The sequence below is a fragment of the Phaseolus vulgaris genome, chromosome 10 (assembly GCF_000499845.2).
Source record: "Phaseolus vulgaris cultivar G19833 chromosome 10, P. vulgaris v2.0, whole genome shotgun sequence".
Classification (NCBI taxonomy): Eukaryota; Viridiplantae; Streptophyta; class Magnoliopsida; order Fabales; family Fabaceae; genus Phaseolus; species Phaseolus vulgaris.
The window spans coordinates 34,710,851-34,733,884 of record NC_023750.2 but is presented as its reverse complement, the minus strand read 5'-3'; the positions used below and the strand labels follow the sequence as shown (position 1 = coordinate 34,733,884).

At 34.5% G+C, this 23,034-nt stretch overlaps 5 protein-coding genes across 6 annotated transcripts in view; all 5 read right to left on the bottom strand.

Annotated features, from left to right (window-relative positions):
- LOC137818315 (uncharacterized) overlaps nt 1-23,034 on the bottom strand; it is a gene marked incomplete at its 3' end in the record, with an annotated part of 61,397 nt that overhangs the window by 20,409 nt on the left and 17,954 nt on the right.
- On the bottom strand, nt 4,030-10,313 carry LOC137817973 (uncharacterized). The gene is made up of 9 exons (XM_068621197.1): nt 10,172-10,313; nt 8,837-9,291; nt 8,117-8,185; nt 6,770-7,450; nt 6,207-6,680; nt 5,837-6,157; nt 5,211-5,714; nt 5,012-5,122; nt 4,030-4,908 (listed from the first exon to the last, which is right to left on the bottom strand). Exons 1-9 carry the CDS (start codon nt 10,311-10,313, stop codon nt 4,030-4,032), a joined length of 3,636 nt encoding a protein of 1,211 aa, XP_068477298.1.
- LOC137819493 (putative disease resistance protein At4g19050) lies at nt 7,315-16,723 on the bottom strand. Its single transcript, XM_068623361.1, has 5 exons — nt 16,039-16,723; nt 15,057-15,875; nt 14,077-14,763; nt 13,123-13,980; nt 7,315-7,450 (listed from the first exon to the last, which is right to left on the bottom strand). Exons 1-4 carry the CDS (start codon nt 16,705-16,707, stop codon nt 13,234-13,236), a joined length of 2,922 nt encoding a protein of 973 aa, XP_068479462.1. The 5' UTR covers nt 16,708-16,723; the 3' UTR covers nt 7,315-7,450; nt 13,123-13,233.
- Nucleotides 16,971-18,257, bottom strand: LOC137817972 (uncharacterized). Its single transcript, XM_068621196.1, has 2 exons — nt 17,450-18,257; nt 16,971-17,246 (listed from the first exon to the last, which is right to left on the bottom strand). The coding sequence occupies exons 1-2, from the start codon at nt 18,107-18,109 to the stop codon at nt 16,971-16,973; spliced, it is 936 nt and encodes a 311-aa protein (XP_068477297.1). The 5' UTR covers nt 18,110-18,257.
- On the bottom strand, nt 18,268-20,493 carry LOC137817971 (probable disease resistance protein At4g27220). Its single transcript, XM_068621195.1, has one exon. The coding sequence runs from the start codon at nt 20,491-20,493 to the stop codon at nt 18,268-18,270; it is 2,226 nt and encodes a 741-aa protein (XP_068477296.1).

The window sequence follows — 23,034 nt, the reverse complement described above, 5'->3', positions numbered from 1 at the left end:
ACGAATTGACTTTCTTCATCTCAAAGAATCCTATGCACTCAACTCCTCTGTTGTTGTGCTCAATAAATTAACTTTCCTTTGTCTCAGGTTTTTTTTATGCTCGGCGCTTCATGGCCTTCGTTCAATAAATCATGTAATTTGATTAACCTTCTTCGGCATATATCCGCTCAATGATTCTCTAGACGCTCAGTGGTTGGAGGTGTTTCTTCCATGCCTTTTTATTATCATCAATCCATTCCGCTTTTCATGTTTGTGCTCAACAGATACTCCATTTTGGCTTAGTTTCTATTTCTTGTAACAAGTTTAACATGAGATCATACAATTTATTCTAATTATTATTCTATGTGGGAAAAGTTCAATTTCATAATTTTTTTCTTCAATTTATGTGCCTAAATTAATTAATACTTATGATAATTTGGAACCTATAAATTTTGCAACAAAGAAAACATCACAATCCTTAATATATAGCATCATATAAAACTTCAAAAGGTTGACTTGTATCATGGATTTTTAAGACAAGAGCATTAATTAATCTTCTTTTTAACTTTTCAAAACTTCTCTCACATTCCTTAATCCATACAAAACGATGATATTTTTTTAGTAAAGTAAGTCAAATATCTTAAAAATTAACAAACCTCATAAAATATCCCGCTAACCCCTTAAATTTATTATATATATATATATCATTATAAGAAAATCATTAAATAAAAACTAATAGAGACAAAAAATAATTAACTACTATATTGACTAAATTAGAAATCATTTTAATTTTTTTTTTAATTTTTAAATTAATTTCTATTATTATTAAATAATTTTTATTTAATATTTTATTAGTCACCAAGATTTTAACTAATATAAAAGTTTCTTATCTTAAAAGTATATAATGAGTTATGTATAATTATTTTTAAAATGAAATACACCTTTATTGCATTAACTAAATACTTATATTTTAATCAAGTTTCAAACTCTTTTTAGTTATTGCATAACACGACAAACCCATTTAAATGATGAGACATCTATGAAATGAACATTGGACAACTCTATCCAAGGACACCTCAAACGACCTTTGAAGAGACTTTACAAGGCCAGCCCAAAAGACCTATCAAATCATTTAAGAATTTTTTTTTATTTGATGGTAAGTCTTTTTCTTTTCTTCTTTTTTATTGTTTTTAATCATTAGATGAATTGAAAATAATTGAGGAAGAGAAATATCATGCTCCAAACTTTAATCAATATTAGAAAAGATTATCACTATAAATTGAATATCTCATAAAATATCATAATTTAGTGCTCACTCAAGTATAATAATGACTAGTTTTTCATTTCATATCATTAACAACTCATCTCAATCAATCACTTCTTATCTTAAAATCCATAAAATATAATATTTATAAACATATAAACAATTTAAAAAGTTTTACCATACAACTTTTTAATCGTAGGATTAAATAATTAAACAGTTTTTTTTAAGAAATCTGCAAACAGATTTCAATCCAAGAACAGGTGCAAATTTGCATAGTGAACTTCTCATAGAAAATACTGTCTAATTTTTTTTGTCCGAAAGTAATACAATTGGACTCGTGCTCTCATGTTCATTTCCTTGTAATTGCTTTGTGAATTTTAATACGGTGAGCTAATACATAAAAAACAACATCAAAAAAACTCAGCTTTTCAATTCAAACCTGCCATTTTCAATTCAAATAAAAATCAAATTTCGACATTCCAATTAACACATATACTCAACCAAGACCATAACTCAAACAAAAATCACAATTTCATCTCTATGAGTCCAACAACTCTACACTTTAGTATTATAAGCTAACATTTAGATAATCAAATAATTAAATTTAAAACTAATCTTCAAAATTCTCAACAAAAGAAACATTAAGTTTCAAAATACCAAATTCTTTTTACAAAGTTACACAGTAGCTAACTAATAATGTTAATTTTTATCATTTTATTTAGTCATTTTACATTAACCTTGTAAATTATTCTTTAACTTTTAACATACATAGTCGTCTTTTGATAATTTGTTTTTTTATGTAATTGGATATTAGTTACTCTCATAGTTAAATTTATTTTGTTGGGATTAGATGTCATAAGAAACTAAATTCTCATTTAATTGATATTGTTTATATATGTGTCTTTCCTGTTAATATTTTTTTTATATGTTTAATGTTTACAATAGTTTTGATCATCTATAACTTGATATTTAATTCATTGGGTATTGAAAAATATATTTTGTGATATAGAACAGAAACAACACACTTATTGAAGCTTATATCTTTAAACGGACGTTGACTCACTAATTGTCTTATATTTACAAATTATTTTTCAGGAAAATTGGCAAAAAATTTAACAGAAAAATTGGTAAAGAAAAATCTTTTGTCTATTGATACAAAGTTTCTTAGTTGTTCCAAATTAGTTCAAAATAAAATTACCAACTTTCCTATATAAGAAAATTAGCCAAAAGAGAGTATGGATGAAATAAGTCACACAAAAGTGTGATGCATAAAAGTGAAACATAATTTAAGAACATTAACATCTATGGAGTTTAGCTTCATTATCTAACCCTAAACATGGGATCCATTGAAATCCCTAAAATTGATGATAAAAATTGAAGAAACTTGGAATAGAATTATTAGTTTCCACTTCTCCAAAATATCTTCTTTCTAAATCTTCAAATATTTTCTATGACAACATATAGACATAAAAAAAGTCAACAAGATTCCTAGTGATAAAAGCATTAATCCAAAGTCTAATTACCAGTAAGATGATTAACATGAAAGTGATCAAAGTTTAAAGCTATGGAAATATTAGAAATTCTAAGATAGACAAAAAGAGGTAAAGACACAAGGCATTTATCATAGGAGAGGGTTGATACAGAGGATTGAGGTATTGTTCATGAAACACCTTATAACAGAGAAACCAACCATACACGACATGTGTAGAGATGCAATGCTCAGTTTCCAACTTATCCATGGAGCATCTTTCTCTACAAATAAACTCATGTCAAATTTATTCAGACAAAATCCTTCAAAAAACTCAATTTAAAACAATTCAAATCTGGTCAAATATATGAAACATCCTTCACATAATTTAAAAGCAACATGCATCTGCTCCTGCATGAATACAAGAACAACACTTATTCACATACAACCTTATATATCTAGAGAACCATTCACGGTTTCCTGTAGGTATATATAGGGAAACTTTATTCATCAACACTGGACTGCAACACAAAGAAAAAGCCCTCTATTTGTTAATAGTTGTAGTCATGTCGCTATCAAGAGTCCCTTGATTACCCTGCAACTTGAATTTTTTTAAAAGAACTATGGTTAGAGTGTGGAACAAATTAAAACTCTTAGGAAAATAAGACGAATATGTTGATGTGCAGCAAGTGAAATCCCAACTTTGAGAAGTGAAAGATTCACAGCCTTTAAACTGGTTTTTGTAAGGCATGAGAAAACCTGACTATCAATATTTTGATAGTCTGAACTAGTGTTAAATTTCTAGTTCTGACTAGTGTCCATGCTTTATCAAATTTTTATATCAGAACTTTTCTTTCTTCAATCTTTAAGAATAAACTTATCGTGTCATCATTTATTATGTTAAGAATAATGTTTTATAGAGATGGAAAATTATGAATGCAAGAAGGAAAATAAACTCACTAACATTCCATTTCTTCTCTGTTGTTGTGCTTAATGAAAAGAATAAAACAAGTTTTCAGGGGTACCATAAGCCAACGCAATGACAAAAAGTATTTTTCAGCTGACATTTTCCTGAAGCAAATGATTTACAAGGTTAGTGATGACAAACACATATTAAGGAAAACTATTTTTTGATTTAACATTTCATATTTCTTCATTTATGTAAAATGCAGAAACAAAGAAAAGTTATTAAATGAGGAATCTCTTCACACAAAGTCAATAGCAGTTGATCAGCATATGCCAATCCCATTTCCAAGAGGAATAGAAAATCATATAATGTACTTACTTACTAGTCTACAGAATTTGTGACCAAACTAACTCAGGATGCCTCCTCCTCGAACTGTTGCATGATCAGATGTTTTTTATCACCTTCACAACGGAATCCATCTATTACCACCCTAAATTTCGGAGGCACTTTATCACGACGACGGAAAACTTTGGTGCTGAAGCAATTTTGAACCCACACTCTTCTCAAGGATGGGAAATTTAAAGTGGAACTCCCGGTGTAAAAGCTTTCAAATTTGTCTAATGAGATAAGAGTTAATTTCTCAAGCTTCATGAATACCATCTCATTTTCATATTTATCTTCACCTTCTCCTTCGGGCTCATCTTCATCTCCCCCTTTGGCCACTATTTCTTTCAGTGATTCACATTCTTGGACTCCGATCTCTTCGAGGTTCACTAGCTTTTTGGCGACTGAAGATGTAAATAAATACTGCAATTGGGAACATCGGTATGCACGCACTTGTTTCAGAAAAGAGAAAGACATTGTAGAAGTGGAATGCACTCCTATTGTTTCAACAAGAGGGCATTGGAAGACATTTAATTCGTGAACCTTCTCGCAGATTGTGTTTAACCATGATGAGTTCTCTGACTGGATGGACCGGATAGCAGATACTTGGAGTGTCAAAATTCTTAGCTGTAAGAGTATCCCATCCTCACCAATTTTGGGGTTTTGAGCAAGGAAAATCTCCGGATTATTGCAATCTGGCATAGCCATCATCATTTCTGTTAGGTTGGGTGCTGTATGGAATATTTCATTGAGCACCATAGGTATCTCACTCTGATCAGCATCTAATGACAGGGACATATTCTTTATACATTTGAAGACTCCTGTAAATTTTTCAGACCTAAGCCTTGATCTTAATGCCAGAATTTGTTTCCAATCAAGACTCAATCGTTTCAGGTTGGAAATGACCTAAAAATTAAATCAAAAACAAATTTAACAGAAATTAAGGACTGTAATAGGCAAAAAAAAGGGAAAAAAAAAATAGATTGCAGATTCTTTATTGTGCACTTGCCTCTAGACTTGAGATAAGAGGCTCTCTGTCACCTAAAGTAGTCTCACCAATGCAATGTGCACTTTGAAATAACTCCAATTTCTCACAGTTCGACACATGTAATTTATAAGGCTGGACATTCCAAAGTAAATGTTTGAGGGTAAAAGCAAGTGAGTTGTGGCAAGGAAGAAAGATTGAATTCCTCTAAACAAGGGAGTACAAACTTTGCTTCTGTGTCTTCCTCTTTTTCTATAATTTCTTGGAACTCAGCACAATATTCTATCACAAGTGCCTTGAGAATTTTAAGATTTTTTGCCAGGGAAGCTGGAAATAAAGATTGCAGGTTTTCACAATTGCTAACAACAACCTGTTGCAGATTTGGAAAGATGAGAACTCCATTTTTCTTCTTTTCCCAAACATGTGTCATCTTCGATAGCCCTTTTAATGTCAATATCTTCAACTGGGATGCTATTTCCGTAATCTCAGTGTCATTCATATAAAAGAGTACCTCTACTGTTGCGCTATCCCGTACTTCCAACTCTTTTAAGCTCTTTAGAAGACCAATAATAGCAGATGGAAGTGCACATGGCAGAGTACAGTTCTGCAGCTTCAAAGTAACCAAATCGCCCAACCATTTGTTTTTCAGGCCAAACTTATAATGCGGATCTTTTTGTAACTCAAGATTATTAGAAAAACACCCCTTGTCCACTGCTTCGAAAAACTCCTGTAAATATTACAAAAGGTTTATTTTTATAAATTTTCTAAATTACTTGTAAATATGCCTTCGATATGATAAGGTCAAATAAATTATAAATATCTTTCTAAACCCATCCTTGAAATTTTTACCTTTCGTTGTGAGATCCATTTTATTCTGGTGTTAAGATCTTGACGAGGGGGTAAATCGTCTGCTTCCTTGTCCATGGATAACGTAATTTCCATAAGGGATTCAATTCCTTGGGAGAAAATCTTCATGTTGGGGCAGCTCCATATTTTCACAGTTTTCAAAGATGATAATTGCAGAGTGTCACTCCCAGAATAAAAACATACTAAACTTGTTAAAGATAATAGATAAATGGTGTGGAGTCGCTCAAATTTAATGGGTTCAGAAGTTGCATCACCCTCTTTAGCCACTATTTCTGTTACTGATTCGCATTCTGTGACACTGATCTGCTCAAGGTTCATTAACTTTTTTGCAGCTGAAGATGTAAATAAATACTTCAAGTTTGGACATTTGTGTATGGTGCAGTTCTTTCAGACAAGAGAAAGACACTGTAGAAGTAGAATGTATTCCTAATGTTGTCAAATGAGAACATTCAGAAACAAGTAATTTATGAATTCTTTCACAGATTATGTTTAAGCTTGAAGAGTACTCAAACTGGAAGAACTGAAGAGTGGACACATTGCATAGTGTCAATATTGTTAAATGTCCCAGCATCTCCTTCTCGCCAATTTTGGGGTTTTGAGCAAGGAAATTCTCGAGTTTGCAATTGTTTATTTCCATTTCTATTAAATTTGGTGCCTTGAGTATTTCAATGGGCAACATAGGCATTTCATTCTCATTAGCACCAAGGAACCACAAGGAAATGCTGTTTAAATTTGTGAGGCCTTCCGTAGATTGTTGTGACTGAAACCATAAGCTTAATGCCCTTTGTTTCCAATCAAGAGTCAGTTTCTCCATGTTGGAAATGACCTACAAGTTAGAGACAAAAACAAATCGGATCGAAAGGTGCGTGAATTTTGAAAGGAGAAAAAAGTTGATTCAGTGATGCTTTAACTTACCTTTGGATCTGAGATAAGAGGGAGTATGCTTCTTGAAGTACCTTCACCCATGGGATCATATACCCCTAACTTATCACAATCCCTCACCGATAAAAATTTTAGGGCGGGGAATTTCAGAGTGAATGTGTTAGGGCAAATGACCTGGGGCAAGGCATTGAGTTCCATATCCTCTAGCTTAGGGAACACAAACTCTTCTGTTGCAAATGCTATTTCTTGCAAATCTTTACACGAATCTATTTTAAGCTTCTTAAGATCCTTGAGACTTTTTGCCAGGGAAGCAGGAAATAAACTTTGCAGCTTTGCACAATCACTGACAGCAACCTCTTGTAGATTGCGAAAGATGAGAATTTTGTGAGTGTCCTTTTCCCACACATGCGTAAGCTCTGGTAGCCCATTTAAAGTCAATATCTTCAACTGGGATTCTGTTGCAGTAATCTCAGTGTCGTCATTCATGTCAAAAATTGCCTTTACTTGGTCGCTTTCTCGTACTTCTAACTCTTTTAAGTTGTTTAAAAGAGCAAGAATAGAAGATGGAATTGCATATGATAGAGTGCAGTTCTGCAGCTTCAAAGTTTCCAAATTGGCCATCCATTTGTTTTGCAGACCAATTTTACAACGTGGGTCTGCTTGTAGCTCAAGATTATCAGAAAAACAGTCCTTGTCCACGGCTTGAAAAAACTCCTGTAAATATTTCAATAGGTTTATCATCAGATATATCAATTGCCTGCTATGCTTTGTTTACCTATAAAAAACCGCTTTAAATCTACAATGGTTCTGTCAACAGAGACAAAGTTTTTATTTTTAATATTTCAAATAGAGAGTACAATACTATATAGTCTCACAATAGACTTCCAATGCATCTTGTTCTCTAATAACAGTTATAATATAAATTACATCTAAAATCATATTATAAATAATATTCAAAATTCAAAATTAAAAGTAATAATTATTGGTCATTCAAATTTTGACGAAAAAAACAACTGAGGGCGACTTTGATTTGAATGCTTAACAAATTCCTCCCTTAAACTAAAACCTTTCATATTCTTCATTCCAATCATCTTCAATTTTTCAAATAGAATTGTTTGTAGATGACTTGCAACATGCATTATTTTTACTTTTCCATTCTTCACATGTTCTAATAAAATGAAAACGAGTATCAATATGCTTATTCCTCTCATGATGAACTAGATTCTTTGCTAATTCAATGGTTGATTTGATGTCAACTCGTATTTTAGTTGCCTCAAGTTGTTGCAAATTTAACTCACATAATAAATTTCTTTACCAAATCATGTGTCACACACACCAAGATGTTGTAACATATTCCTCCTCACATGTTGACAAAGTTACGATTGGATGCTTCTTTAAGAGCCATGTTAATGTTGTATTCCCCATATCCTGCTCTACTTTTTCGGTCATCTACATCTCCACATCAATCACTATCAGAGTATCCAACCAACTTAAATTCATTTGTCTTTGAGTAGAGTAGCCCAAGTGATTTTGTTCCTCGAATGTATTGAAGAATTCTTTTAATATCTTTTAGGTGCAAGTGTCTTAGATCCTCCATGAATCGACTTATTATACCAAAACTATACTCAATGTTCGGCCTTGTACATGTGAGATACGGTAGACTCCCTACTAAACTACATTATTCTCTTGCCTTCACTTGGTCTCCTCCTTCAAATTTAGAGTGTTTCATACCGAGCTTCATTGGCGTTGTTATCGGATAACAATCTTCCATCTCGTTTTTCTTCAAAATATCCTTAGCATATGTGCTTCTTGGGACACAAAAATTCCAAAATCTCTGTCTAATCTCAAGGCCAAGAAATACTTCATCAATCCTAAGTTTGTCATTTCAAACTCTTGCTTCATAACTTCTTTAAAATCTTCAGTCATCTTCTTATTACTCCCCATGAAAATAAGATCATCAACATAACGAGCAACAAAAATTAAATTACCTTCTTCTTTCTTTACGTATAGTGCATGTTCATAAGCACATTGTAAAAATTTATTTCGCTTTTGAAGTAAGTATCAATTTGGGAGTTCCAAGCACGGGGCGCTTCCTTTAACCTGTACAATGCTTTCTTTAGCTTCAAAACTTTGGTCTTTTTTCCAAAATTTCATGAACCCTAGCGGTTGCTCTACATAGACGTCTTCTTCAAGGACTTCATTTAAAAATGCAAATTTCACATCCATTTGATAGATTGGCCACTCGATTTGTGCAACAAGAGAAGAAAGAAGTCGAACTTTCTCTATTCTTGAAACTGAAGCAAAAACTTCATCATAATCAATTCCCGCCTTTTGTTTGTAGTCTTTTGCAGCTAGGTGTGCCTTATGCCTTTCAATCTCCCCTTGAACATTCATCTTTTTCTTGTACACCCGTTTTACACCTATGAGTTTACTTCGTTTTGGAAACTCTAATAAGTCCCTCATTCCATTTCTTTCAATTGTTTTTATCTTTTTGTCCATTGCAGCTTTCCATTTCTTGTCTCTCACTACTTCCTCAAATTCAATGTTCTTTGAGTCTACTAATAAGCGAATCAAATGTGTTTCATCAGTTGAGTCATATAGGTCTGGCTTCGCATCTTAGGTTGTCATGGCTCTTCTTCTTCATCATGATATGGAAAAATTATTCAAATATTTACTGGTACAATACTCAATTACCCTCCTTGTTTTGCAACCATTTGATTCTTCTAGTCCCACGTGTTTTCTTCATTCACTTGTACGTCTCGACTCCCAATCACTTTTTTATCAATGGGATCAAGTATTCCCATCATACCAAACAAACACATATTTCTTACTCTAAGGTGTGAGTACAATGCGTGTACGCCATACTACCAAACACTTTAAGGTGTGATACGGTTGGTTTATAACCGCTCTAGGCTTCTTTTGGCGTTTGATTCATCAATTTTGTATGTGGATATCGATTTTGCACGTATACAACACATTGCACTACTTTCGCACAAAAATTTCTTCGGCATATTTTTTCTCTTTAACATGGATCAAACCATATCAAGTATTATTCGATCTTTTCTTTTTGCGATGCCATTTTGCTGAGGTGAATATGGTGTTGTCAAGAATCTTTTGATACCTTGTTTCGTACAATAGTTTATGAAAGTGGTTGACATGTACTCTCCGTCTCTATTTGACCGTAAAGCCTTTATGTATAAATTGATTGTCTTCTCTACCATTGCCTTAAATTTTTAACACCTCATATGCTTATGATTTTTCCTTCAAAAAATAAAATCAAGTCTTCCTTGTACAGTCGCTAATGAAAGTAATGAAATACGTCTTCTCACTAAAAGACCTAGAGTGATTAGGCCACATATGTCAGTATGAACCAACTCAAGGCATTTCCTTCCACGATATTCTGCCTTCTTTGAAAATTTGTCCTTGCTTGCTTACCAAATACACAACCTTCACATAATTTCTTGATGTAGTCCATGTCTGATAACCCATGGACCATCTTCTTCTTTGCTAACTCTTTTAGCCCATTGTAGTGTAAATGTCCAAACCGTAAATGCCATAACCATGCTTTGTCCTCCATGTTGACTTGCAAACACCTCTCTTGTATATTCTTTAAGTTGAGTTTGAACATCACATCTCCACATTTGCGATCACTCTATCATTTTTGTCCTTCAAGTGCAACATTCGGTCTTTCATGAAAACCAAACATCCTTTCTTCAATAATTATCCCATACTAATAATATTACTTTTCAAGTCAAGTACATAATAGAAGTCCTTCATAACTTGAGGAACTCTCTAAGGCATGGAATGATAACCTGCACACATGGATCACAGATTTATACTGTAGTTGTCTCAAGGAATAATGTTTTCCATTGGTGCAACTCAATTGGGGTGTTAGTTTAGACCAATGTTGGAGATATTGTATTGTTTGTATTTTTTTTCTTAATTTGGTGTTTTGGTGAATTGGGGAATTATGTAAGTTTTAAGTTAGGAAAATTATGGGAGGGGAGCAATTTTCGGTTATATATTTATGCGTTTTAAAGTTTTTACAGGCTTGATTTTTGCTTTAGTTGGTTAGCTGTCTTAGGCCAACATGTAATACTTTTTCTCAAGCCTGGTTTTTGTATATGGGTTGAGGCACCCCAAGTGCTCCCTATTTTATTTTTTATTCTTTGCCGATAAAAAAATATAGACGTCCTCTATAATACCTTCTTTTCTATCCTTCTAGGAAAACATTTTTTTCCCTGACCCTTGTTGAGTCTCCAAAACATGTCCATCTTTTATCTCTTGTATATCAACAAAGAAGTGTTTGTGCCCACACATATGACTACTAGTATCAGTGTCTTGATACCATACCATGTCACTATCCAAAATGACATTTTCATCAACCATCATGAGAATTCCTTCTTCTTTTGTCTCATATTCCTCGACTAAATTTGCATTTTCTTCCACTTTCTTCTCGGTATTACAATCTTTTGCGCAGTGTCCATGTCTTTTGCAGTTGTAACATTCAACATTTTGACTATTTGAACGACCACCACTTCCACGACCGCAACCTCATGCACGTTAGTTTTTTTGGTTTGTTTGTCCTTTCTCTTTATTGTTGTATTCACGAGCATGACCTTCGTTGCGACTGAAGTCGCGACCTTCGCATCCACGTCTTTTTCCTCAGTTACATTGCGCATACATCACCTTGTATTTCTTGGTGGTCATCTTTGTTTGTTAGGCTTCCTCTAAGACTTCTTGTTTCTTTTTCTTCTTTCGCTGTTCATGCGCTGTCTATGGATTGCGTGAAGGATGATTGTAGCTTAGTTGGGTGTGTTCTAGGGTAGTTTGAATTTGTTAATTCACTCTTAATTTGAATCCAGAAGTTGGTTTAATTCAAATCTTTTTAAAAGAGTGTTTTATGAAGAAGCAAAAAAACAACCAGTTGTTTTATCGTTTCAATCAGTTGTTTTATACATAAGGTTTTTGAAACTACCACTACAAGAAAATCATGAAATAGAAACCAATTTGTAGAAACCAAAATAATTAGTTGCAATAGTAACTAAATTAGAGACCATTTTAGAAACTAAAAAGAAATTTGGTTTCTAAATTAGTTTCTATTATTGTTAAATAGTTTCTAAATTGGTATCTAATTAGCAACCAAGGTTTTTGCTACCAAATTTAGAAACTACATAATTGGTAGTTAAAACCTTAGTTGCTAATTAGATATCAATTTAGAAACTATTTAACAATAATAGAAAATAATAGAAACTAATTTAGAAACCATTTTTTTTTTAGTTTTTAAAATGGTCTCTATTTTAGTTCCTATTGTAACTAATTATTTTGGTCTCTAAATATTGGTTTCTATTTCAAGATTTTCTTGTAGTGTAGTTTTGGCATATTTGAACTTGGTTGACTTTGCTGTCAAATCAATTTAATCGGTTGTTTCGACAAAACAATCAATTTTTTTTTAACTGCCTTAACATAATTATGTTAAGTTTGTTAAATCTGCTTTGAATGTTTTAAAACTGATTTGACTTTAATAATAAATGCTTTTAACTGCTAATTGGAGTATAAATATTCTGTTATACGCTCCTAGCAAAAGAGTTAGATCAGTTTTTGAAATCAAGTTTTCTCCAAGATTGCTTAAGGCTTTGGATTTTTCTCTAAGAGTGAAGTAGGACTTGTTGTGTACTTTGATTTTATTTGTACCAGGTGTGATCAATCCTATTTCCTCCTTCAATTGTATTTCTATAAGAACTGGTGTTCACAGAGTCAGAGGGTGTTATGATCTGTGGTGTGTTTGTGGTGTGCCAAAGGAAGTGTGTGCTCTTGAGGGGATCAAGATCACTTCTTTAGTGGTTGTGTGTTTGTAATCTGGTTTTTCTATTACTTAGTGGATACCCAGAGGTTTCTGGGAACTGGATGTAGCTTTGGGTATAAGAGTGAACCAGTATAAAATTGCTTGTGTGATTCTTTCTCTCCCTTAACTCTTGCATATCTGTTTTTAGTTGTATTTACACTCTGCTGATAAAAACAATCGGTTGAATCGCAGAAACAACTGGTTGAATTTCTGGAATTCAACTAAAACTGTTTTCTATTTTGTATTCTTTGATTCCTTTGACTTTGATTCTTCTTTGACTTTCTACATACCTTCAAAACTTTCAAAAAAACGTTTGAAAACAAGTCACCCCTTCTTGTTTAAGGCCTACAATTCTAACATAAATGATATTCAAAATCAGAATTAAAGGTAATAATTATTGGTGATTCAAATTTCCATGGAGAAAACAAAACTTAACTTATGGTGGTTTTGAGTTTAATACTTAGCAAATTCTTGTTTTAGATTCTTTAAATTCACACAAACCAGAGTCATAATTAATTGATTCATAATTAGAAGTGGTTACCTCTTGAAGGAACACCTTTTTTACCGACGAGTTAAGATTATTGTATAAGAAAAATTCATCACTTGTGTTGTTTGAAGCTTGAATTCCTCTAAAAGAAGAATTCATGTCTATCTATCCTCGAGAGAAAAACTCCATCTTGGGGCACATCCATATGTCCACTTGCTTCAAGGAGGGTAAGCGCATAGTGTCATCGCCTGAATAAAAGCATTCCAAGCTTGGTAAAATACTTAGATCTATGCGCTTTAGCTGCTGTAATTTGATCTCTTCTGAAATGTCACCCTCATCTTTCAAGACTATCGCTTCCATTGATTTACAGTCTCTGACTTTTATATGCTCAAGGTTCTCTAACTTATTCACCGCAGATAATGTGAATAAATACTTCAATTCTTGACAGCTTTCTATGAACATTTCTTTCACATACGTGAAAGACACTGAAGGAGTAGAATGCACTAAAGTTTTCAAATCAGGACAATTTTCAATATATAATTCTTGGAGCTTTTCACTGTCACAAATCACGTTTAACCATGGTGAGTCCTCCGACCCAATGGACTGGAGTTTCGAAATGTTATTCAGTTCCAATGCTTTCAAGTCCGTAAGCACCACCTTTGTTTCAACAATTTCTGGGATTCGAGTTTGGAATAACTCGAGGCAACTGCAATTGTATATACTCATTTTTGTTAAATTGGGCATCTTCTGGAGTATTTGAATGGGAAAATCAAATCTTTTATTCTCATCAGTATAACAAAACAGGAGAATATAATGTAAGTATTTGAGGTTGTCCATAGGTTCTCCCAAGTTTGTCCTTAACACCGAGTCAAGTTTCCAGTCAAGTAACAGTACCTCAAGGTTGCAGATATCCTAGTGAAAGAAAAACAAATAAAAGGGTGAGCACTGAGTATTAAAAGGTGAAACGTAAAATATATACAAAGTGCGCATTTCTTTTTACTTAATTACCTTTAGATCAAAGAACATGGATTGTCTGTTAGCACTTCCAAATAGCTCCAACTCTGGGCAACTCCACACTAATAATTTATTTAACACAGGGCATTCCAAAGTAAATGATTGTGGGTAGAAGTAAATGAGCTCTGGCAGATCACCAAGATGAAGTGTAGTTAAGCATGGGAACACAAACACCGCTTCTGTGTCCTCTTCCTTTCTAACAATTTCATGCAATCCAAGACAAAGTAGTATTTCAAGTTCGTCAAGTTTCTTAAGAATTTTTGCCAAGGTCAAAGGAAACACAGTTTGCAGGTTTTCACATTCACTGACATTGACTACCTTCAGATTTTGAAAGCTCTGAGTTCCTTTACCGTTTCTTTCCCAGACATCCTTAAGTTCTGGTAGCTCTTCTAAAGTCAATTTCTGCAAGTGGAATGTTGTTCCAGTACCCCCTTCAGCATTCATCTGAAAAATTACCTTTACATTGTTGCAACCTCGTACTTCCAGTTCTTCTAAGCTCCTCAAATAAGGAAGAATGTTAGATGGAATTGCACATGGTTGAATTACACAGTTTTCAAGCTTCAAAATTTTCAGACTATAAAACCAGCTATTTTGCTTTTGAAGACTAGATCCACTTTGCCAGGTTTCTTGTAGCTCTTGATGTTCAGAAAGGCTCATCTCCTCCATGCCTTCAAAAAATTTCTGTGAATATATATTGTGTAAGTTCATTGTATGATACCTATTCCACTCAGACAATCACTTGTCATTGATTTTTCTTTTATTTTTTGGTTAGAGGATGTTTAAAAAAAATGGGTCTTTGATTCTTTAAAAAGATAACTGAAGCTAAGACATAATTATTTCTCGTTTTCTATTTACCACAAATTCACACAAATTTTTAAGCCCACTAATTACACTGTTTTAAGTTAACTTTTAAAACTGGGGACAACAAAATTGAAACGAAAATTTAGTCAAGAAAATCATACATAATTACATACCTTCTCCCCAAATATTTTTTGTATTGTAGCATTTATACCTCCTTCCCAGCAGAATCGTTTGTTCTCTTTTCCATGTACAACGTGAATATTTTGTAAAATTGGTGAGCTGGAGACTGTTTCAGAAAATTTTTCCATATTATAACATGCACTCACTACAAATTTCTCCAGTGATGGGAATTCAAAGTCACAATCAGAGACACAGAAACTCTTGAGGTTCTTCAGTGAAACAAGCTCTAGGACTTTCAATTGTTGAAAAACAACTTTGTCCGATTTTTCTCCATCTTTTCTTACTATTTCCATCAGGGATTCACATTTCACTACCTTCATGGTGTTGAGCTGAACCAAACTTTTTGCAGTAGATGCTGACATTAGACTTTGCAATCCATCACAGTTGACCACTTCTAGATTTGTCAAGCGAGTAAAAGATACAGAGGAAGGTGCTATAGTAATCATACAGGGACAGTTCTGTAAAATCAAGAACTCTATCCTTTCAAGAATTATGTCTGGTTCAAAGCCTATCTCTTCAAGATTCGGCAAGTCTATCAATTTCAAGCTTTTCAGATTTGGAACTACTCCCAAGTTTTCAATTTCCGTATCTTCTTTTAGAGGCACTATCTTATTAAAGAAACAATTACTTAATGATAGGCTTTTCAAATTAGGATTTCTTTGTAGGAAAGAATATAAAATCTCAGTATCCATTAATCTAGACAAGGAAAGCTCTTCTAAGTTATCCCTTCGATGGTTCCTTTTACCCATATAACTGCTTGGTGACTTTGCATGCCAAGACTCAATTTGCATGGACTTCAAGTGATTGATTACCTATAATTGACAAACATGTAAACAAAAGGATGAGTATATTAATATAAATGTAAATATATTTAAATAAAAGTAGAAGAATATGTTTCCATTTTTATCATTTTCTATTTAATTTTGCATGAATTAGAAAGTGTGGTTGAAGAGTTGAAGGGCTTAGTACAAGTACCTCTTCAGGAAAGCATACATGTACAGGATTTCTTTGTGCATACTCGGTTCCTTTGTTGAATGGTTCCAGATTGTTACAAAGTTCAATAGACAGCTCATTCAATGGACATGATAAATCATAAGTTGTTGGATAGAAGCTCGTAAGTTTTGGTAGTTCTGAAAATTTGATGGTGCTTAGTTTAGGAAAGTTAAATCTGGCTCTACCCCTGTTGGTAGCTTCCCTTTCGGCAACAATTTCACTCAATCCATAGCAATCACAAACCACTAGAGATTCCAGATTATCAAGACTCCTGGCTACAGAAAATGGAAATATATATTCCAAGCTGTCACAATCTTGTGCCCACATCTTCTTCAGTATGTTAAACTTAGGAATCTCTATTCGATCTTCATTATTGATTTTCCATACAAGCTTCAATTTTGGGAGTGTTTCTAAATGAACATCTTGCAAGTTATTAGCTACATCCCCAACTTGCACACCTATATTAAATATTGTTTGCATGGACCTGCAATTTGTAACTCTCAAGCTGCATAGACTCCCAAATATTCCCTCCATTACATTTTCAAGTTTGTCACACTCCTCAATGATTAGAGTGTCTAGTTTGTTAAAGGAGTCTGAAGGGAGTTTCGGATTCCATATCTTGCTCAGACTCTTCATGCTGCCAAGTTTCATATTCTTCAATTTTGGAAAGATGCTACCCTATTTTGGTACACAGTTACCATTAGTTAATGGAATTAGATGTAAAATAGAGAAACCAAATTAATAAACAGAAAAACATGAAGTACTTTGGTTATAATAAACATTAAAAACTATTAAAATTTGAAATGGACTAATATAACATTTATAGATCTACAAACAAACAACATCAATAACTGTACTATTTGAAACTACGATTGTGGTGGGTTTGCAATTTCAAATCGTAACATTGAATCTAATCAGACCAATCTTCTTACCATAATATCCTTCTCTGTATCTTGTTCAGGGAGGAAGATGCTTCTCATCTTATCACATTCACTAATATAAAGGCTTTGAAGATTCACCAGACTCTTGGCCATTGTGGATGATACCAAATATTTTAGTTTCCAACAACGATTAACATCCAAACGTGTTAAACTTTCAAAAGATAATCTTTTAGAAGAATGGTCGACACTCCATATAACGTCAATCATGATTGAGGACAACTCCAGTCTCTCTAATTTTGAAACTCCAACCTGCAAAGAGACACACGTGATTAGTGTCTCAAAAAACTAAGGAATTGATTTTGATTTTCTCAACTTAATTTTCGTAATAGACAAATAAGCTTCTTCTATTTTAAAGTTTAACTCCTTACAAACTCTTTCCTATTAGTTTAACAAAATAAAATGTGAAAAAAAAGGTTTAGCACAGAAATTTGGAGGAACAATTATAAACGCACCTTTTCGTTGAAGAGTTTTCTTTCCTCTCCTTCTATCGGAGGAATGGCATCAAACCCAATAAACTCAGACAAAGATTGTAGCTTCAAATAGCGTAATTCAGGGAGAGTAAGAAGCTCAGTCTTTTCAGGGTTGCTTTGTGGTCCCACATCGATAATTTCCTTCAAAGAGTTACATTCAGAAACTTTAATTGTTTCAAGGACTTTTAAAAGTCTAACCACAGAAATTGAGAAGACATTCTTCAATTCACCACAGAGATTGATCTTGATGACTTTCAGTTTACCAAAAGAGGGTTCAGAAAGTTTACATGAGCATAATTCATTCATCTTCAGATTATAGAGACATAATGATTCCAATTTTGGAAAAGCTTTCTCAGGGTGCTGCCTGTCCTTTGGATGGATGAGAGATTGAATGGTAGAATTATTTACAATCCACAAATGTTTCAGATATGGAAATCCTTTTAAATTCAATCTATAAAAAAGGTCGTGGACAATATTATGGGCTTCCTGGACACTACTGTGCTTTTCATGGACAGTATTAAGTTCTAGAAACAAATTTTCAACTCCTTCAAACAGCATTTTGATCCCCTTTAAAGAATGAATGTCAGATCCATTTTTCAATTGTACTGCCAAAAATTTCAATGTTTCATATTTCTCTGGCATCTTGAAATCTGTCTCTAAAAATGAACTCAAATCTCCAATAACAATCTTGTAACTATATAACTTGTCAAAAAACAAATTCCTTGGCAAGTAGGAAACATTTGGGATTTGTATGTCTAGAGTTGTCAATTGATTCAAATGTTTCAAATCAGAAAGAAGAGCTACTTTACTTTGACGTGTTGTTCTTCATCCTCCCATTGAATCAAGGTATTTCTCATATACAACTCCTCCAGACTTACCAAGCTTGATATGACACCATATGGAATTTTTTTAAGTTTAGAGCAATTACTTATGTCAAAAATTTGTAGCATTTTTAACTCATTCAATTCATCTGGCAAACTTTTAATATCAGATCCTGAAAAACTAAGAATTCTTAACCTTTTCAGCTCTCCGATGATGGATAATTCCTCATCTGGCATGCAGCATTGTTCCAAACAGAGCATTCTAAGTTTATTCAAGCATGAAATTGAAGAATCAATGAGGTGGAGATGAATACCAGTCAATATCAACACTCTGAGTTCTTTCACTCCTTCGAAGAAGTTGTTAGGTATTTTCGGACGTGGATTATTATTGACAATTTCTAGGACTCTAAGTCTTGGATAGTTTATTCTCTCGGGAAACTCTTCAATGAAGTCACAATGATGTAAGGAAATAGCAGCATAGCTTTCAAGGTTATCAGGCCAATCATCTACTTTTCCCTTTGTCAGTGTAAATAAATGATTTTCCTTATATGCTATTGACAAAGCTGCAGTACGAACAGTATCCGGCATGGTAAAATGATCACTTGAATAACTGTCAGACAACAGACCCGACTCTTTTAGCTTTCCAACCAACGTATGTACTTTGTCTCTGGTTTGCCTTGCTGTGTTGATTCCTCGAAGAAAACCAAAACCAATACAATATTTGACCAAGTCCATAATCAATGCATCATGACCCATGCGAGCACAAAGCAAGAAAGTGTGCTTGAGTTCCTCATCCAAAAGCTTATAACTCAACATTGTAGAAAATTCAGGTGCTCCAGTTAAGTTTTGAGATTCGAGGTTTCGGTTAGTTTCCTCCCATACAGAAAGGCTCTTATTTTTCAGTGTCCTTGCAGTGGTAACTATTGTCATTGGCAACCCTTTACACTTCTTGGCAATTTGAGCTGCTAATTTGTCAAATTCAGAATTCTTGCCATCTATTCCAGCCTTTTTCTTGAACAACATCTCTCCTTCCTTCTCCTTTAAGACTTCCACGGGGAAAATATACTCTTCTTTCCCTTCCATTTGACTTGATAACACTTGTTTGATTTCAGAAATAATCAAAATCTTGCACCCTTTGTACTGAGGAACAGTTTTTTCTGTTTTAACCCGATCAGAAGCATCAACGGGGGATTTTCCTTCATTGGCATTCTTCAAACCACCGCCAAGGATATCTCTTATTTTGACACTCTTCACCCTATCAAGAGCACCGGGGGATTTTCCATCAGTGACATTCTTGGAGCTATCAACATAAAGGGATTTTCCTTTGACATTTGTTACGCTATCATCTTTCTTTAATTCACATGGAATCCCCAGCAGGTTAAAGTTCACTTCTTCCCAGAGATCATCTAGTATTATAAGCGTACTCTTATTCTCATTATTCAATATCTCGTGAATCCTAGCAGCTCTTGCAATGTCACTTTCCTCCTCCAATACAACCCCCAACATGTCAACAATTTGTCCTTGGATTTTTCTTACGTCAGGGTTTTTTGTCACACTTGCCATGGTCACCACTTCGAACATCTTATCTTTCAAGGCTTTCTTCACAACTTCTTTCACTAAAGAGGTCTTGCCAACGCCACTCAAGCCATGAAGACCGATCATTCTAACACCTGGCTTTTGGAATTCATCAGTAATCTTTTTCACAGTGTCATTTCTTGATGTATAGTTTTCGTAACCAAGGTTTGAAAAAAATGCAGCCATGGAAGGTGGCCCAGACCAATAAGACAAAATGTCAAACTTTGCATTTTGCAGCAACCCATTTGCCTGCTTTGTGATATCATCTGCTTTTCTACTTCGATGATACCTTATTCCCGGCTTCGGAAGATAACCACTTTCGAAAAAGTCAAACACTGCACATTTATGGCAATTTTTGTCCTCGTCGAAATCCTTATATGCGAGAATGAGTTTATCCACACTCTCTATCCATTCTTTAACTTCAACGTGAATTTTTCTTCCATGTCGACGTTCTTCCTCGTCAACAGTATGCTGAATAGTATCTCTCTTTTTCTGGAGCTTCGTCACAACACCTTCTACTTCACGAACTCTTGCCTCGTACTTGTACAGTTGAATCAAATGCTTCTTTAGCCACGCCTTTGCACGAGGTGACGATGTCAGGAATTCATAACACGTGACCAGAGAAGCCATGTTGCCTCTCAATTACATCTTTTCTGCATGCATACGTGTAAATCACAGAGTAATATTAATTAAGAGATAATATAGTTGAACTAATGAATCGATAATAATAGATTAGGGATGATGAACTTTGCTGTTCTTTGAGCCTGAAATTTCATGTTTTGTAATGCAAAAACTAATTTCGTGTAAGAAAAAGAAGAATGATATAACAAAGAGTAGTTTTCTAAAATTCTTATCTCCACAAAGATCGATATCTTATGTATTTCTCTTAATAAATTCTGCAATTCTTTTGTATATGTTTATGTTACAATATAAGTTTAACCATCTGTGTAATTGAGGTGCATAAATTTTACCTCTGCAAATGGACCGAATATAAAAAAATCCAAATTGTTTATTTGAATTAAAATGGGGAACGAACTTTCAGTTAAAGAATTAAACAATCAAACTTGAAAAGCAACATTAACATAAATGAAACAAAAAAGTTTTGTAATGGAGTTCTGCTTTTTTTCTCCAATTTTCCAAGCGACCATAATGAAAGAGATATGTGGAAGATTTTTCTGAGAGGGAGAAGAATCAAATATGTTTTCATTTCAAGAAGATTTAATGTTTAGGGTTTGACCTTTCTTCTTCTCTTTCCCGACACGGTTTGACCTCAGTCTCTCTTTCTGACGGTGATATTGATAATTGCAACACTCGTTTGGGTGATTCTGTTTCGCCTGTGGCCTCGGCCAAACTGTGGGAGATAAGTAGAAGAGTGGGGATCACATGCCAAGGGGACGAACAACAGGTTCTCAATGAATACTCTTCTTTGGAAGCAAGAGATCTGCAGTTCATGGAGAGTCTAGCGGAGGGTAAGAAGGATGTGTTTAAATGATAATTGTCAATTTAAATATAAGAGGTCTGGGGGGAGGTACCAAAGCCAGGTATTTGAGGCATATCATTGGAAGCGAGGGAGCAGAATTTGTGTGTGTGCAGGAAACAAAAACTAAGGAGATTTCGGACGGTAGATGCTTCTCTCTTTGGGGAGATAACAATGTTGGATGGATACATAATAAAGGAGATGATGGGAATGGAAGTTTACTGTCGCTATGGCATAAAGAAGCCTTTAGCTGTGAATATCATCTGGTAGGCAAAGGTTTTATTATAGTGTGCGGTCAACATATTAAATCCTCTTCTAGGTGTGTGGTGGTTAATGTGTACTCTCCTTGTGCATTAAGTGGTAAGAAGAAATTATGGGAGGACCTTTCTTCTGCTAAGCTGGCCTCTCAAGTTCTAGCATGGTGCTTGTGTGGAGACTTCAATGCTGTGAGAAGTAGAAACGAAAGGTCAGGCATTAGAGGATGGGGTACACAGTCAAGTGAGATAATGGGCTTTAATAGTTTCATTGATGCCAATTTTCTGCTAGACTTACCTCGGGTAGGCAAGAGTTTTACGTGGTTCAAACCGGATGGAACGGCTAAGAGCAGAATCGATAGAGTGCTGGTTTCTGAAGAGTGGCTTAAACTATGGCCCACGAGTAAACAGTATGTTTTACGGAGGGAGGTATCCGACCATTGTGCACTGGTGGTTAAGTCGGTAGAGAAGGACTGGGGACCTAAGCCCTTCAAATTCATTGACGCTTGGCTATTGGAAAGGGGCTTTAACAGGATGGTGAAGGATAAATGGCAATCATACTTGCTACAGGGGAATGGTATAACGGTTTTTAAAGAAAAACTGAAAATGCTCAAAACAGATCTGAAAGTATGGAACAGAGATGTGTTTGGTAACCTTGATACTACTAAGAGGAGGATCCTTCAGGATCTGGAGGCTTTAGATTGCCAAGACTGCAGTGGGGGCTTAGGGGAAGGTGAGAGGCTGGAAAAAATGGAATTGACAAGCCGTCTGGTTGAGACTGAAAAGAAAATTGAAAGCCTTTTTTGTCAAAAGGCTAGAGCAAGCTGGTTTAAAAATGGGGACTCCTGTACTAGGTTTTTTCACTCATCTTTGAGGTGGAGAAGGCTCAGGAATGAAGTGAAGGGCGTTCAGGTTGGGGACCAATGGTGTGAGGAACCTAGTACCGTTCGCATGGAGGCAAAAAAGTTGTTTGAAGCTAGATTTAGTGCCACGAAAGATCTTGGTGTAAGGTTGGATGAAGTCGAGTTTAAATCTCTTAACCCAATGGATAACGAGAGACTTGTAGCAGCGTTCACGGAGGAAGAGATAAGGGACGCAGTGTGGCAGTGTGAAGGTTCGAAGAGTCCCGGTCCAGATGGCTTTAACTTCAGTTTTATCAGGAAAAGCTGGGATCTTATAAAACATGACATTTTTGCAGCAATGGCTTTGTTTCACAGGACTGGAACCATTCCGAAGGGTTGTAACGCTTCGTTCATATGTCTAATCCCCAAGGTCAGGGACCCATCTAAGCTTGAACAGTATAGACCCATCTCACTAGTAGGAGCCCTATACAAAATCATATCTAAGGTCTTGGCTAGCAGGTTGAAGAAGGTGCTGCCTGCAATCGTAGATGAAAGCCAATCAGCCTTCCTAAAGAATAGAGGGATTCTAGACAGCGTG

Bases quoted from the DNA above. Each gene is read 5' to 3' on its own strand.
- LOC137817973 (XM_068621197.1), bottom strand. From the start codon at position 10,313: ATGGAGGACAAAGCATGGTTATGGCATTTACGGTTTGGACATTTACAC. The intron at 9,292-10,171 runs GTAAGCAAGCAA...GCTTATTAGTAG, and splicing joins ATGTGAAGGTTGTGTATTTG to ACTCAAAGAACATTGAATTT. The intron at 4,909-5,011 runs GCAAGTGCACAA...TTTAATTTTTAG, and splicing joins CTCTTATCTCAAGTCTAGAG to GTCATTTCCAACCTGAAACG.
- LOC137819493 (XM_068623361.1), bottom strand. From the start codon at position 16,707: ATGAAACTTGGCAGCATGAAGAGTCTGAGCAAGATATGGAATCCGAAA. The intron at 15,876-16,038 runs GTACTTGTACTA...TGTCAATTATAG, and splicing joins ATGTATGCTTTCCTGAAGAG to GTAATCAATCACTTGAAGTC. The intron at 14,764-15,056 runs GTATGTAATTAT...ATATATTCACAG, and splicing joins AAAAAATATTTGGGGAGAAG to AAATTTTTTGAAGGCATGGA.
- LOC137817972 (XM_068621196.1), bottom strand. From the start codon at position 18,109: ATGCCAGAGAAATATGAAACATTGAAATTTTTGGCAGTACAATTGAAA. The intron at 17,247-17,449 runs GTGCGTTTATAA...GTCTCTTTGCAG, and splicing joins GAAAACTCTTCAACGAAAAG to GTTGGAGTTTCAAAATTAGA.
- LOC137817971 (XM_068621195.1), bottom strand. From the start codon at position 20,493: ATGGCTTCTCTGGTCACGTGTTATGAATTCCTGACATCGTCACCTCGT.